At 59.5% G+C, this 14,029-nt stretch overlaps 1 protein-coding gene across 4 annotated transcripts in view; it reads right to left on the bottom strand.

The window, feature by feature from the left end:
• The window catches only part of NTRK3 (neurotrophic receptor tyrosine kinase 3), a 347,391-nt gene extending 338,685 nt beyond the window's left edge, over positions 1 to 8,706 (bottom strand). For all 4 annotated transcript variants that reach the window (XM_066355626.1, XM_066355622.1, XM_066355623.1 and 1 more), the window contains exons 1-2: positions 8,279 to 8,706; positions 7,901 to 8,163 (exon numbers count right to left, since the gene is read on the bottom strand). In XM_066355626.1, the coding sequence (XP_066211723.1) occupies positions 7,901 to 8,148 (248 nt within the window). In that variant the 5' untranslated portion in view covers positions 8,149 to 8,163; positions 8,279 to 8,706. The remainder of the gene's footprint in view (positions 1 to 7,900; positions 8,164 to 8,278) is intronic.
• Positions 8,707 to 14,029: the final 5,323 nt, after the last annotated feature.

Genomic DNA, 14,029 nt, shown 5'->3' with positions numbered 1-14,029 from the left:
GGAGAGGTGGGCCGAGGGAAGTAAACGCTGCTCCTTGGAGGGGGAAGCAAGAGAAGAGCCCCAAGAACAGGAATCACCCTCCAGGAAAGATGCCCTAAAGATGGGCCTCCAGCCCTCTGGGTACCATCTTCCGGCTCTGCACCCAGAGACAGCCTCCGAGCCTCAGACTGCCTGGGAGGAGCCACGGAGCCCTCGACTCCGCTCCGTCTCAGCCTGGCCGTGGGCACTCAGGGACCCCGTCCTGCAGACTGCACCTGGGCCCAGCGTGGAGCCAGCTGGGACCCTGCCACCAGCTTCCTGCATCCCCGCCAGCGGCAGCGGGCACCTGGTCTCCACGGGCGCTGACCTGCCCTCGGAGGCCAGGATGCCATGGGTTGGTCAAGGAGACCTAGGAAGAAGCTTGGCTGACACACGGCCTCAGGGGAGGCCACTGTCGGGAATGGGTCAGGAGGAAAGCCCCAAAACCACCTCCACCGAGAAGCCACTGGGCTGGCCAGCACTGTGTGGTCAATGCCAACCCATCGCTATCTCCTCTGCCTTCCCCCCCCCACCCCCAGCCAGGGCACCCCTCACCTGGGGAGCTGAAATGTTACCCTGAAGACTCCCCCCACACCTTCATGCCCACCTTTTACTTTATTCACATACTCGATGGTCACATATCCGTGACTATGTGTGCCTATCTCTATACAGGTATATACTCCTGTGCATGAGGCGAGATAGTTCAACACTGAAACGTCACTGGACCCAGGGTCGCTGGCTCGAGCAAGGGGTTACTCAGTCTGCTGAAGGCCCGCGGTCAAGGCACATATGAGAAAGCAATCAACGAACAACTAAGGTGTCGCAACAAAAAACTGATGATTGATGCTTCTCATCTCTCTCCGTCCTGTCTGTCCCTGTCTATCCCTCTCTCTGACTCTCTCTCTGTCTCTGTAAAAACAAACAAACAAACAAACAAACAAACAAAACCATAAAACGTCAGACGGCTCTGCCGTTTGCTGGCTGCATGAAATAAGTAAGGCAAACGCCGTCTCTGGACTCTGTCTCCCCATCTGTAAAATGGGACTACTAACAGTATTTCTCTCATAGGGTTGGCAAGGTGCCATAATGAGGTATACCTCTAAAGTGCCTGGAACAGTGTCTGGAACATACGAAGTGCTCACAGAGGCTAGTTATTACCAGTATCGTGTGCCGACAGCTTTCTCTTTGCCAGGCACGCTGCAGGGCACTGAACCTCATCATGCTGCTATGAGGTGGTTATTATTATCCTCACCTTACAGATAAGGAAAGTGAGGTCACAGGAGAGACGAGATTTGTCTCACACTAGGCAGGAAGAGGCCAGGGCCAGAGGAGCTGCTGGGGACACCATGCTTGGCGCTGTCCATCTGGGGAAGGAATCCTGAGTGCTGATGGGACAAACCAGATGAGGGGGTGGGGGGGGGGTGAGGGGCGCAGAGATGAGGTACAGGGGAAAGGCTGGCTGCCCACCCACTGGGCCCACAGACTCCCAGCCCGGGATGTAAATAGAGCTCAACAGAAGCACACACCCAGTGCATTTCTAATTGGCGTGGGCTTCCAGCTGTGAGGAGCCCTGGGGCTGCCAGCTCACATAGTTGCTCCCTCTGGGGACCCTGGATTTGGAAACATCGCCCCAGAGGGAGACACATTCGTGGGCAAGGTTCTGGCTTTGACTGAGTGCCCAGAACGGGCACCAGGGCAGCGTCTGCCTCTGGGAAATGAAGTCTCTCAGCACCTGGCCAACCCCAGAAAAGCCCCTGCCCCTCTCTGGGCCACTCGTAGGACCCTCGTGGGTAACAGGAGGGAGGCGGTGACTGCAGCTGTCCCTCGCAGCTCTGCAGTCTAGTGAGCCCCACATTCGGGGGTAGACAGAAACTTGAGGACCTCTGTGGGGCTTCTCAAGGCCTTACGGGGCACTGACCTTCTGTTTGCGCCCCCTGGAGCCCTCGTCTTGCTGATCTGACCCATGGAAGAGGAGCCAGAGACCTGCTCGGCCCCAGGAGCATCCATGGGTCCCAGAGTGGAGGGGAGGAAGTCTCAGGCAATGGCGGACGGCCTGAGCTGATAGCTTGCTGGCCACCAGCAGATCTAGGGGACCAGGTCCAGCCTCCCTTCCAGCTGCACTTGGACCCAACTACCAGACACGAAGACACCAACCTTCTCCCACAAGTCCCTCACGGGCCGGCAATTCCCATAATGCTGCCCTTCGCGAGAAAAAGAACTCTCTGGGTGAAAGTGCTCTCACCTCCCTTCCCCGTGAGTAGCAGGGTGTCCAGCTGAAGGGCCACGGGCAGAGAGAGACTAGAGCGGACAGAAGCAGGGAGGTCCGCAGAGGAGCACAAAGGAGGGTCTCCTTCTCTCGCGGTCTCTCCTTCTGTGAGCCAGCTACGCACCCACCGACACTCAGACCCTGGTCTTCAGTCCGCTTGGGAATCAGTGAAATGGGACCCACAATCCCTGCTTGGGTACCACAGGTAGCTGTCGCACAAATAAACCCAAGCACCGGAAACTGGGGGGTGTGCCAGAGGTGAACGCCGGGGTGTTGGTGGAATGGAGAACCCGCTGCTCGGGGACCAGACAGGATCTGCGGGACCAGCAGACCAGCCGTGAGAACTGGCCCGGCCCGGGTACAGCATGAGGGGGCCTTAGGAATCCCGGCCGGGAGCTGAGATCTGCTGTGCCACCCAGTCTGACCCTCCTCACATCACCCCTGCTCCCCCCTCCCCATCAACAAACCCCTCCTTGGAACAGAGCCAAGAGGGAGGTGGGGGGGGGGGGCTCCAGGCTGACCTCTCCTGTCTTGTCCCCACCGCCCTCTCAAGCTCAGACCCTTCCAAGCACCCAGCTTCTTTGGATTATGTATGCTTCAGCAATAAAAAATTTATCTCATAACCCCCAAACACTCATATTTATTAAATTATGTGCTTCTATATCTTCAATCCATACATTAAATATTAAGTATTTCCTTTTCTAGACGAGAATAATTTGAAATAGAAGTTCTGACATTTTCTTCTCATGCCCAGTGGAGGCCCCTGCTTCGGCGAGGAGCCCGAGCTCTGCAGGGACCTCTCCCGCTGCCCCGAGCTCGGGGCGCATGGGGGACCACGAGACTGGGGGTCTGGCCTCGGCGACAGGCTGCAGGCCCCACGCATCCTTGCTGCGTGGAGCACTGGTCTGGGCAGCTGGCTCCACAGTGCGTGGCCCAGAGTTCTCTAGAGGCAGGAAGGAAAAGGAGGGAGAGGAAAATGGCCCGTGGCCGTGGCCGTGAGGATGCCCCCTCCGCCCTCCTCCTGGTGGATGGCAAGGGTCAGCACCGGTCCTGAAGGCGGTGGACTTGCGGAGCCTCCTCGGGACGTTCCCCAGGCCCTGGGGTGGCGGATGTCTGCGGTAGAAGGGCCACTGCCCTTTGGCCTCAATCCTGGTTCAACTGACAGGCTCAGAAAGGCTGCAGGCTTCTGCTACGACTCACAACAGGCCATAGGCAGAGCCAGGGCTGGGACTCATGTGTCCCACCCCTTTCCCGAACCCTACTCTGCCAGGGGTCAATGGGAGGCCTGAGGGGATCCCAGTATAAGCTGGTCAACGGAGCACGTGACATGGGGACCATCTGGAGGGAGGGCCACAGCTATCCCAGAGCCACTACCCATGCTGCCACCCAAAAGCCAGCTGGGGTGGGAGCCTGATCCACTCGTAAGGTTAGCCAGAGGAGAGGACAGACAGGGAGAGGCAGGGCCAGGGTGTCATGCAGCAGGGGAGGCTTCCTTCTTCGTGACGGCTCGCGCCACCAGCCAGCTGGAGGGCCGCAGGCGCCTGCAGGACACTGAGAGCCTCCCAGACTCCAGGCTCAGACCCCCGGGGGCCAGCTGACGAGCACTCTCCAAGCCAGCGTCAGGCTGGGCTGGTGGTGCCCCAATCTGTCATGTGCTGAGGTCCCCTGGTACTGCAGAGCTGATGCCCTGAACCTCTCAGAGGACTGACCTTGGCTTTCAGGGGCTGAAGACTAGCCCCAGGGAGGCCTTTCCAAGGGAGGCCTGGAGCCCACAACAATCTGGCCTCCGGGAAAAATCCTGGGGACCAAGGTCCCCAACTTTCATCCTGAAGAACCTCTTTCCCTGAGGCTATAGCTACTCCCCCTTCCAAACCTCATCGCAAAGGCCCCTCACCTCTTAGCCTCCTTCCTCAGGCCCACCCCTAATCCTGGGGCTCTTCACTGTGCTTCACAATCACCACAGAGCCTGACCCTCACCCCTTTCTGCATCCCAGCTCTCACTGGTGACTGTCAAGGCTGGCTGTCCCCTTGATCCTTGGAAAGGCTGAGAATCAAGGACTCGGTATGGCAGCCAAAACTTGGAATGATGCTTCAGCCAGCCAGGGGCGGGCCTGCAGGGTGGGCAAGGGACATCTGAGACCGACTGGAGGGCCGCAGACACCCCAGACCCTGCCATGGCTGGCACGGAGAGGCAGCTGGCGGCTACTGCTCCCAGCCCAGAGCCCACGGTCTTCACGAGCCTGGGAAACCAGTCCCAAGATCACCGAGCCCCGCGATGCCATCTTCTCCACCTTGGTCTTCTCTACCTAATAGTTCAAGGAGGCACCGTTCCAACCCGGCTCCAAGCAGGCCCTGCCTAGAGAGCTGGCCCGGACAGCCACCTCCCAGCCACCACACTCTTGCCTTTGTGACGTCAGAGCCTGGGTGCGGCTGCGCACGGACCCTTCTAGGTAAGGGACTGTGTGTCAGAGCTCCAGAGGCAAAGGGCCTGGCCTCCTGAACACAAAGAGGCCGCAAGGGAGGGCCCTTCGGAGCAGGCCAGCTCTGGAAGGGGTGGAGGTGAGACCCACACGTCTGACCTGATGCCTGGCGCCTGATCTCCTGACACTCACGGGGAGGCAGCCTCCCCATCACAGGTGCCTCCAGCCGTCCTCCAGTGGGTATATGGAGTCACTCCACCTCTGAGAGGGAGGACCGCAGACCAGAAAACAGGAGGGTGGGTTGATCGTGGAGGGCACCCCCGGGCTCCTGTGGCCTAGCCTCTGCCCAGCCCCTTCCTCGTGCGCCGAGTCTACCTGCGGTGACCTCAGGCACACACCAGCACCAGGAGCTTTGGACTGGTGGAAGGCTGGGGACCCTTGATTCTTTACATCTGGTAGTATCACGCTCCTTACCAGCAAGACCCAGGCGTCAGCTAAAGCCCCCTTCCCTGGCCACGCTAAAGTAAGACCCCCTCCTCTGCCCAGAGGGCTCCTCTCTTCCCTGAGCCCCTCCTTCCAGCCCGCTTCCAAGAGCAGCTCTACAGCGTTGGGGGTTGGTGGGGCTAGGCTTCAGGGTTGGACAGACAGAAGACTGAGCCTGGTTCACCACTGGGGCTGTGTGCCCCAGGGAAAGTTACTTTGCCACCCTAAGCCTCCATTCCCTCAGGGGTAACACAGGGATGGTGACATCTGCTTCCCGGGGTAAGCATGCTTCCCTTCGCTCTCTCCACGGTCCTCTGCCTCTGAGCTTGAAGGCAGGGCCCTTCCCTGACTTCAATCAATACCAGCCATAGATATAATAGGACACTGGGGAGAAGACGGGGTGAGGAAGGGTCATCTGACCCATGACTTCTGACCCTCCCCCACCTGCCACTTTGCAAAGCTCCTGTGAGAATCCAGCTCCCTGGCTCTTAGATGTCGGGGTAGGTTGAAGGGAGGGAGTCCCGACTTCCTTCCAAAGAGGGAAGTCTTAGTCCTGAAACCAGGATGGGGACACATACAGAGGGGCTTCCGATCCACTCCCGGCTCACTGTCCCCCAAGATGCCCTTCTGGGGTCCTCCAGTGGCAAAGGGGACAGGAGGCCCTGTCACCAACATTGCCAGCATCCCCATCTTGGACCCTCTGCCTGGAAGGACCACCGAACTCTTCCCACCCTAACTGCTTCCCCAGGCATCCTTTTCAGAGGAGTGACAGCTCCATGTGACTGTCAGGAGCCTACGTGATGGTGGCCGTCCCTGCCTCCAGCCGGCTTCCTAAAGAGACACACATCCTTGCGGCAGGGAACAAGCTGGATGGGGCTCCCGGGCGCCCAGAGACCCACACTGGGCACCTCGGGATCCTTCTTCCCAACCCTTGGCCCACTCTGTGCCCTAGAAATGCCCAGGCCCAGCTCCTGAACCCCTGGAGTCACAACTAAGCTTTCCCTACCGCCCCCCCACCCCCATGCAACCCCAATAGTGCACTTCCAGCTTGGAGTTTCCCGACAGTCTCACTCCAGACCCTGCTCCCTGCATCCTTGGAGATGCTGGAACGCTGTGGCCTGCAGGATGGCAGCGGCACGGTTTGGTCCGTTCTGTTTCTCCTGCCTTCCTCCCCCTCCCTTTGCCGTTTATCTTGTCATCTCCAGCCAGCCCCAGGGTTGAAGGTGGCGAGTGGGTACATGGCACAGCCAAGATATGGGTCAAGCTTGTCTCTGGGGCCAAGAGTCAGGAACATCTCCCGGGCTGAACACTCGCCTCACACTGTTGGCTGCGAAAATGCTCACAGTCTCCACGAAGCCGGGAGGGCTGGCGGGCTTTGGAGAGAGCCCGGCTGCAATTCCTCCTGGCTGTGTGGCCCCATCGCGCTGGGCTGAGGCGGAGGGCGGACTGGCGCCAGGCAGAGCAGCGCCAGCCCAGCGGCCAGCGGCGGATCGGCCCATCCTGAGTCCACCTAAATGCCTTCCTCAGACCCCGGCCAGACGGGACATCAGTGCAGAGCAGACTCCGCATTCCACCCACTTCAGGAGTTCCCAAGGGAAGGGACTCTGGGGGTCAAATAGGCGAGAGCCCTGCCCTGGACCATCCCAGTGCCCTCCCCACCCTTCTCTGGATGGCAGGGAGGGAGGGGGTCACCTGGTTGAGGTCAGTGAGAAAAAAAGATGGGCCAACTCCCTGGGCCCCATGCTCTTTCTCCCGGCCCACGCTCCTGCCCCCTTCCCTGCCAAGGGAAAATAAACAGAAAAGAGCAGGCCGCCACACTTCTGCCGGGCACAACCACGCCAATGCCAGTCAGAGTTCAATTTTCCAAATAAACCGATCTGCACAATCATATCAGAACCCCCTCCCAGTCTGCAAAACAGTCAAGCCCTCTCTCTTCCCTTCCCCATCCTGATGCCGAATTCCCAGAGCAGTTCTGCAAGCCCCAACAGGGAGGATCTGTGGGCACCCAGATGCAGAGGGGGTAAGGGGGGGGGTCTCGGAACTGCCCAAAATGGGGCTGGAGAGGGCAGGCCAAGCGAAAGAAAGGGGTGGGCGTTCCTGACGGCCATGACATGTCCCAAGTCTTCCCTTCCTCAAGCCAGCGCTCAACTTGTTTACTTGTCAGCATGTTTCTGCTGTTTCCAAAAGGAAGTAGTTAAACATCTCTCCCCGATTGTGACAGTCCCTATCTGTCACCTTCCCTCCAAGCCAAGCTCCGCCGCTGTGGCTGCCACCACTGACTGCTGCCAGGGACTCGAACCTCCTCTACTTTATTCTACTTGAGCGTGGCCAAACTGTTGCTATTTAGTGGGGGGGAGGGGGGGACGACGAGCCCCATTGGCACCCTCTAAACGAGCCGCAGCGGGTGAGTGCGGGGGCAGGAGCCGCCCCCTCCCCCCGCATGCCCTCGCCAGTGGGGGGGGGGGGGTCCTCCCCTGGGAGAGGCACACACGCGCAGCACCGGATTAGCCTGGACAGGGCCAGAGTCACCTGCAAACGCAGCCCCGGAGCATCTCCCGAGCCAGAGCGAGCCTGCCGCGCGCCTGGCGGGGCCGCGAGCTGGGGCGGGCGCAGGGCCGGCTTTGGCCCGGGCAGACGAGCGAGCGAGCGAGCGAGCGAGCGAGGGGGAGCTGAGGACTAGGGGAGGCGGGCAGGGAGCGGCCGCCTGACTTACATGGAAGTGATATTCCTTGAGATGTCCGTGATGTTGATGCTGGCGTTCCCAGTGCTGTTCCCTGAATCCTGCCCTTCCAAAAGGGGAAAGAGGTTCCCATCGTCCGGCCGCCGGCAATTGATCTCAGTCTTGCTGCAGACACAATTTGCAGGGCAAGCCAGCACGGAGCCCACATAGTCCAGCCAGACGCTTCCCAGCAAGAAAATCCGCCAGAAACTACACTTGGCTGGGCAAAGAGAGACATCCATCTCCGATCGCTGCTTCTAAAAAAGAGGAGGAGGAGAGGAGAGGGGGTTGGGTGGGGGGAGTGGGGAGAGCTGGAAGGGGGGGAAGGAAACAAAGACGGCGAGGGAGGGGGGAGGGGGAGGGGGCCTCTGCCTTTGAAACGCCGTGCGATCAGATGCAAAATCCTTCAGCGTCTGAAACCATCGCGCCGCCGCTGCCGCCGCCGCTGCCGCCGCCGCCGCCGCCGGGTGGGAGTCGCGGGGAGCGCCTAGTGGCGCGGTCTGCCTGGCATGGTGGCCGGCTCGGCGCTTGCCGGCTCTCCGGGTCCGGGGGCTCGGAAAGCGAGCCGCGCTCGCTGACTCCGAGACTTTGCAGGGTTGCAACAGACGGTGGGGAGGCAAAAAAGAAAAAAAAAAAAGGAAAAAACGGTGCTAAAGTCACCAAGTCCCACCTACTGGGCAGAATTAAAACGGACACACCTGCAAAACACACACACTCACACACACACACATACACACGCCCGGAGGAAGGAGGAGGAGGAAGGCGCTGCGGAGCTGCAGCAGCCGCTGCGAACGGCTCGCCGCGCGCCTGCAGAAATGCACAAGTGCTCGGAGCCTTACGAAACGCACGGGTTCTCGGAGCGTCTTCTTCGACGCCCTCCCTCCTCCCCTCCCTCCTCCCCTCTCTCCTCCCCTCCCCTCCCCACTGGTGGCCGCCTCTCCCCCCTCCGTCCCCCGCCCGGACTGGGAGCGGCAGGAGCGCGGAATCTCCCCCTCTCTGCCTCTCCCCGCCCGGCCTCTCCCTCCTCCCTCCCCACCACCCACCCGCTCTCCGGCTCGCGGCTCTCGTCCGCACCGCCACCCGCAGCCGCGCGCCGGCCCGTCGGCTCCACGCCTCGCGGCCCGGCGTCCGCGAGCCACAGCCCAGGGGCAACCGAGACAGAAGGGAAAAAGTTGCAGCTGGGATTGCGAGGGTCTGGACTGGGAGGAGGAGTTGGCGAGCGGGCCGGCGACGCGGAAAGGCGCTCTCCTTTCCACTTTTTGACCCTCGCGCTGCCCGGTTTTGCTGCAATCCTGACCGCGGGAGGAAGGGACATGAACGCGGCCGAGGTGACGGGGAGCGCTCCCGAGCCGGAGTGGGGGTACAGGCTCGCTGGCAGCGACAGGGCATCCGGGAGCGCACAGGAACCCCGGAGAGTCACCCAGAACCGGGGAGGGAGACTGCGGAGGCGCGGTCCTCCGTCTAAATGGCACTCATTTCCGTAATCGAGAGTCCGGGAGCTGGGTTCGACTGGGAGGGGACTGCGGGGCATCGCCCGGTGGGTGCCCCCGCTCCCCCTGCGCCTTCTAGGTGGTCGGTTTTGCTTTCGGTCTTGGGCAAGCAGGGAACAAGCTCAGCAAAGGCTGCGCCGGAGAGCCCAGGTGGCCCCGGATGAGCCGTGCGTGCGAGAAACGGCCGGGGAAATTGAGATGCAAGGGGCATTTTTTGGCAAGCACCGGGCGGGCGCCATCGGAGGCCGGCTTCTGGGACTCGGCTCTCGGGGGCGCTGCTCTGGCTGCCCGGTGAGGAGGGCGGGCGGGCTGCTTTCTCCGGATTCGGAGCACAGAACCTCCTTCCTTCCCTCCCACCCAAGCACCCCTTCCTGGTAGGGGTGCAAAGCAGGTGCAGCCAGCCTTTCAGGAGAGCTCAGATCCCAACGGGAGAGGGAGGTCCCCACATTTTGCCTTGCTAGGGATTTTTTTTTTCTTTTAAATAAAATATCAAAATGCCAAGTGTGAGCTGTTTGCTGAGAAAACCCGAAGCACTCGCTGCGGCCAAGGAGAAGAAAGGGTTAGGGAAGTCGGAACAGGCAGACACACTACAGCATTCATTCACACGGAGAAGAAAGCAGGGCTCTGCTCCCAGCATTCGGGTGAGGGCAGGCAAGGAAGCAAAGACACGGAATTCAACTGCATTCAGCTTCAGAAAGGGTTCTCCCCCGCCCCCTGTGGATTCCGATGCAGGTCATGCAACTTGCAGGCAAGATGGGGGAAGGGGCATCATGCAGTGCCGCCTGCCTGCCCAGGCCCAACCACAGACAGGCCAGGCGCCTGTGAGTGGCACTGTCGCTGTGAGTAAACTTGGAGAGAAAAAAGAAAAGAAAAAGAAAGGCAAGAGCATGTCTATAAAAGGCAGTTTTCCTTACTCCCCCTTGCATTCCGCCTTCCCTTGGCCTCAGTGAGACTTCTCCCCTCTGGTGCCAGTATGGCCTTGTCCCCAGACTGGCATTTTGCCCTCCCACCAGCAGGAGGGGACAGAGAGTGGAGACCTCCTTGGACTCTCAAACCAGTTCCTACTGGCCCTGGGCCAATTCCCCCCCACCCCCCACACACACATACCCTTAGTCCACTGGGAATCCCCCTGCAACTTCAAGGTCCATTCTGGGGTTGGCTCTAGACTATCTGAGCATCCGGGACACTGAGGTATGGCCAAAGGTCTAGCTTGGCCGCTGGGGAGGTGGCAGGTGGCAGCAGGGAAACACAGGGAACCCTTCTCAGACCACTCCAGGGGAGGCCCAAATGAGCAAGAAAGGCTGAGTGGATTCAGCCCACCACACTTTTCTCTGAGAGAGAGAAAAATGATTTCTAACGTTTCCAGCAGAGGAGGGGAGGCGTCCGTAAGTCAGAACAAATAAAACCTTTAAAAACCCCTCTGGAGACAGTAAAAATGCAGGCTGTGAAGCAAGGGGCCCTGATGGAACAAGAAGTCTTTCATCCTGGCAGGAAAACGGGAGAGAGATGGGACGCCGTGTTTATGCTGGAGCCTTGGGCCTGGGCAGGAAATGCAGCTGACAGCAGGCAGGCCCTCTGCAGAGCAGAGAAGGCCTCGGAGCCAGAGAGCAAGCAAGGTTCAGCCTCTCACCGTGCGCGAACCACCACAGCCTTCTGGGCCTCCGCCCTTGTGTCTGTAAAATGACAGTATGGGACCTCGCTGCCCAAAGCGTGGCCCTCTCTGGCCAGCAGCCATGCGCATCACCTGGAAGATTGTTAGGAACGCAGCACCTGAGGCCCCACCCAGTCCTGGACACTCCCAAGTCAAAGTGTCCATTTTAACACATTCCCTGGGTGATGCATAAGCATGTTACAGATAAGCATGTTACAGTTGGAGAAGTACTGAGGTGGCTTCCAAGGTCCCTTCCAGCTGATCAGTCTCTGTTCCGCATGGACCCGGGGTAGGGACACTGCTAAGAAAAGAGGAGGGGTCAGGGGTGTGAATTCCCAGAGAATGCTACCCAGGTATAGTGAAATAGACTGGGTATTTCAGATGCAAGGGCTTTGTCAAAAGCGGACCTGTGAAGTTTCAGTACAAGTGCAAGAAGGTGCCTGCCCCCTCCCCCGGGTACACAGCCTGGTGAGGGGGCGGGCACCCGGTGAGGGGACTAGCAAAGCATGTCCGTGACCTCTGAGAGAGGCCAGATCTGGTGAAGAAGCCAGGGACACCCTTGTCTTGGTGAGCAGGAGTCCAGAGTATCTCGTCTTCTTGGTAAGAATGCAGTGGTTGACACTGAAGAATGACTGTTACATCATGTGACTCCCAGTCTGCAGCCATCCCTGGGTCCCAGAGAGACCATGACCCAGCTCAGCATCCCACATATCATCAGGGGGGAGGAGGGAGTCACCCCCACCTCCTTTGCTGCCAGTGGCAGTCTTAGAAATCAGGAAACTTGCCAGTGCATCCCCTGCTTATTAATAAGAGGCAGAAATGGGCAAAGTTCTTTTTATTGTTTTTTAACAGAAAGTAAAGTTTTAGAAACCCTTCACAGCTGAGCCAACATCTTCTGGTCCCGGGGGTTTGGAGAAGGTGGGGACATTCCCAAGGTTTGGAGGTGGTCTCTCACCATACAGGCCAGAATGGGCAGCATCCAGCCTTCCTGATGCAGAGAGAAACTGAACACGTCTCTTTTCCAAAGGGCATATCCATCTGCGTAAGCACCTGAGATTTCTTCTAGACTCTGTGTTATAAGGCACACCCAAAGTCAAAATTCCTTGCCGTCTAGAAAAGATGAAAGGAGTGGAGACTCAGGAGGTGTACAGACACAGGACGCTGACCTGGGAGTCATCGCCTCCCAGAGCCTTCCCCCTGCGGACCCCTGCGGACCCCTGCGGGCCCGTGGTCACCTGTCTGCCTTTCTGACCCAGCCACACTCCTGAGTCACTGGGCAGGCGCCTGGGACACAGGCCGGGCCCCAGGCATTTTGGATTCACCCACCACGCCCTGTTCCCATGGTGTCAGCAGACAGGGAACCAGGACAGGAACTGTGTGCTGGGTAGGGACTGGAGGGACACAGGAGGAGACAGGGGAAACAGGGCCTCAAGAACGTGCTGCTCCAGAGGGACATTTGGAGCTGGCTGGCTTGTCCAGGTCAGAAGAGAAGGCCTTTGTCCCCTCACATCGTGGCCTGGGCTCATGTTGTGAGGGAGAAAGACGTGGTTGGAGGCTAGAGACAGGTCATGGAATCCAGAAGGCCAGGAGCCAACAAGGGAATCCTGACCGTTCGTGGAGACAGAAAGCCCACTGTGAAGAGGGCTAGTCAAGCACCAAGGTGGTCCCAAAAAGCCGGGAAATACAACCACAGGAGGCCCCAGCTCCGGTCTCAAGATCTTAGACACGTAGGCCAGAAGGTTGGAGCCGCCTGTTGGGGGTCCGAGCCCTTGCCTTTCACTTCTGTCCATTCAAGGGGATTCGCTGAGTGACGCCGCCCGCTGGCTGCATCTGGGGAGGGGCTGACAGTCCCCCTCAGTGCTCTGCCCAGGGACCCCCCACTGCCTCTCCTTACCCTGGAGGACGGGTTCACACAGGCTCTCTGGACTGGAAAGGACGCCCAAGCCCCAAGACCCCACTTGCTGCAGACACCCCCTCCACAGCGCCCCCCAGGGCCCAGTCGGCCTGCCTGAGCGCCTGCAGGGACAGGGGGCTCGCCCTCCACAGGTCCCACCCTGTCCTCACAGCAACGCTCGCTCGCAGGAAGCCTACAGTGTGAAATCAGGCAGCCCCTGAGGCTTGTGATGCTCCCACTTCTGTTACACTGCTGACTCCGAGGGCCCAGGGAAAGGCCACCAGGAGGCTGCCTGCCTCCCACCTCTTCTCGGAGAAAACCTTCCGCCGTCCCTTCCCTGGACTTCGAAAGTGCCGCTTTCTGGTCCTTCCCCACTCTGGTCAGTGGCAATGCATTCAGGTTTGGCAATGGCCCCTTTAAAGTGTCCCTCTAAATCATGCAGGTAGCAGATGTTCTGAACTTGGGGACATGGGGAACACACAGCTGTAATGGAACTAAATATGGTTTCATGTAACACACCCACTGTGCTGAATTCACCACCCAGTAGCATCTGAACCTGGGCAAGGCCCTTAACACTCTGTGCCTCAGTTTCCCCACCTGCAAAATCGGGAGTCAACAGGATCTAACTCACAAAGTTGTTGAGAGATGGGCGGTAAAGTACTTTGAACAGGGCCTGACACGCAGTAAGCACTCTGTGAGTGTCACCTCCACTGAGCCACTGCGACGTTCCCGGGGGCTGGATGGCCCCAGCCAGAAAACCCTAGCACCTGCTGCCCACAAACAGCCAAACAGGCTGCCGCACAAAAGCTGGTCCGTGCGGACAGAGCTTGGCAAGCTCGTGCTTCTGGCCGAGCACGTGCAGCCTCCACCTGCGGGTGCTCTTAGTCTCAGCTCCCGGGTCCTGGAGTCACAACTGCCCGAAGCCCAGGTCCCCAGAGAAGACAGTGCCGGGCACGGGCTGGGGTCATCTCCCCTGAGAAGCAACCCCTCTGCTGTCCCTGCCTCCCTGACCAGCTCCTTGCCCCTTCTGGGCAGGGCGCTGGCTCTGGTCCTCCTGTTGGGGACAGTCCCTGCTGAGTCACCACTGG

The sequence above is a fragment of the Saccopteryx leptura genome, chromosome 13 (genome assembly GCF_036850995.1).
Source record: "Saccopteryx leptura isolate mSacLep1 chromosome 13, mSacLep1_pri_phased_curated, whole genome shotgun sequence".
NCBI classification, from domain to species: domain Eukaryota; kingdom Metazoa; phylum Chordata; class Mammalia; order Chiroptera; family Emballonuridae; genus Saccopteryx; species Saccopteryx leptura.
This window is presented reverse-complemented; position numbering and strand designations above follow the sequence as displayed.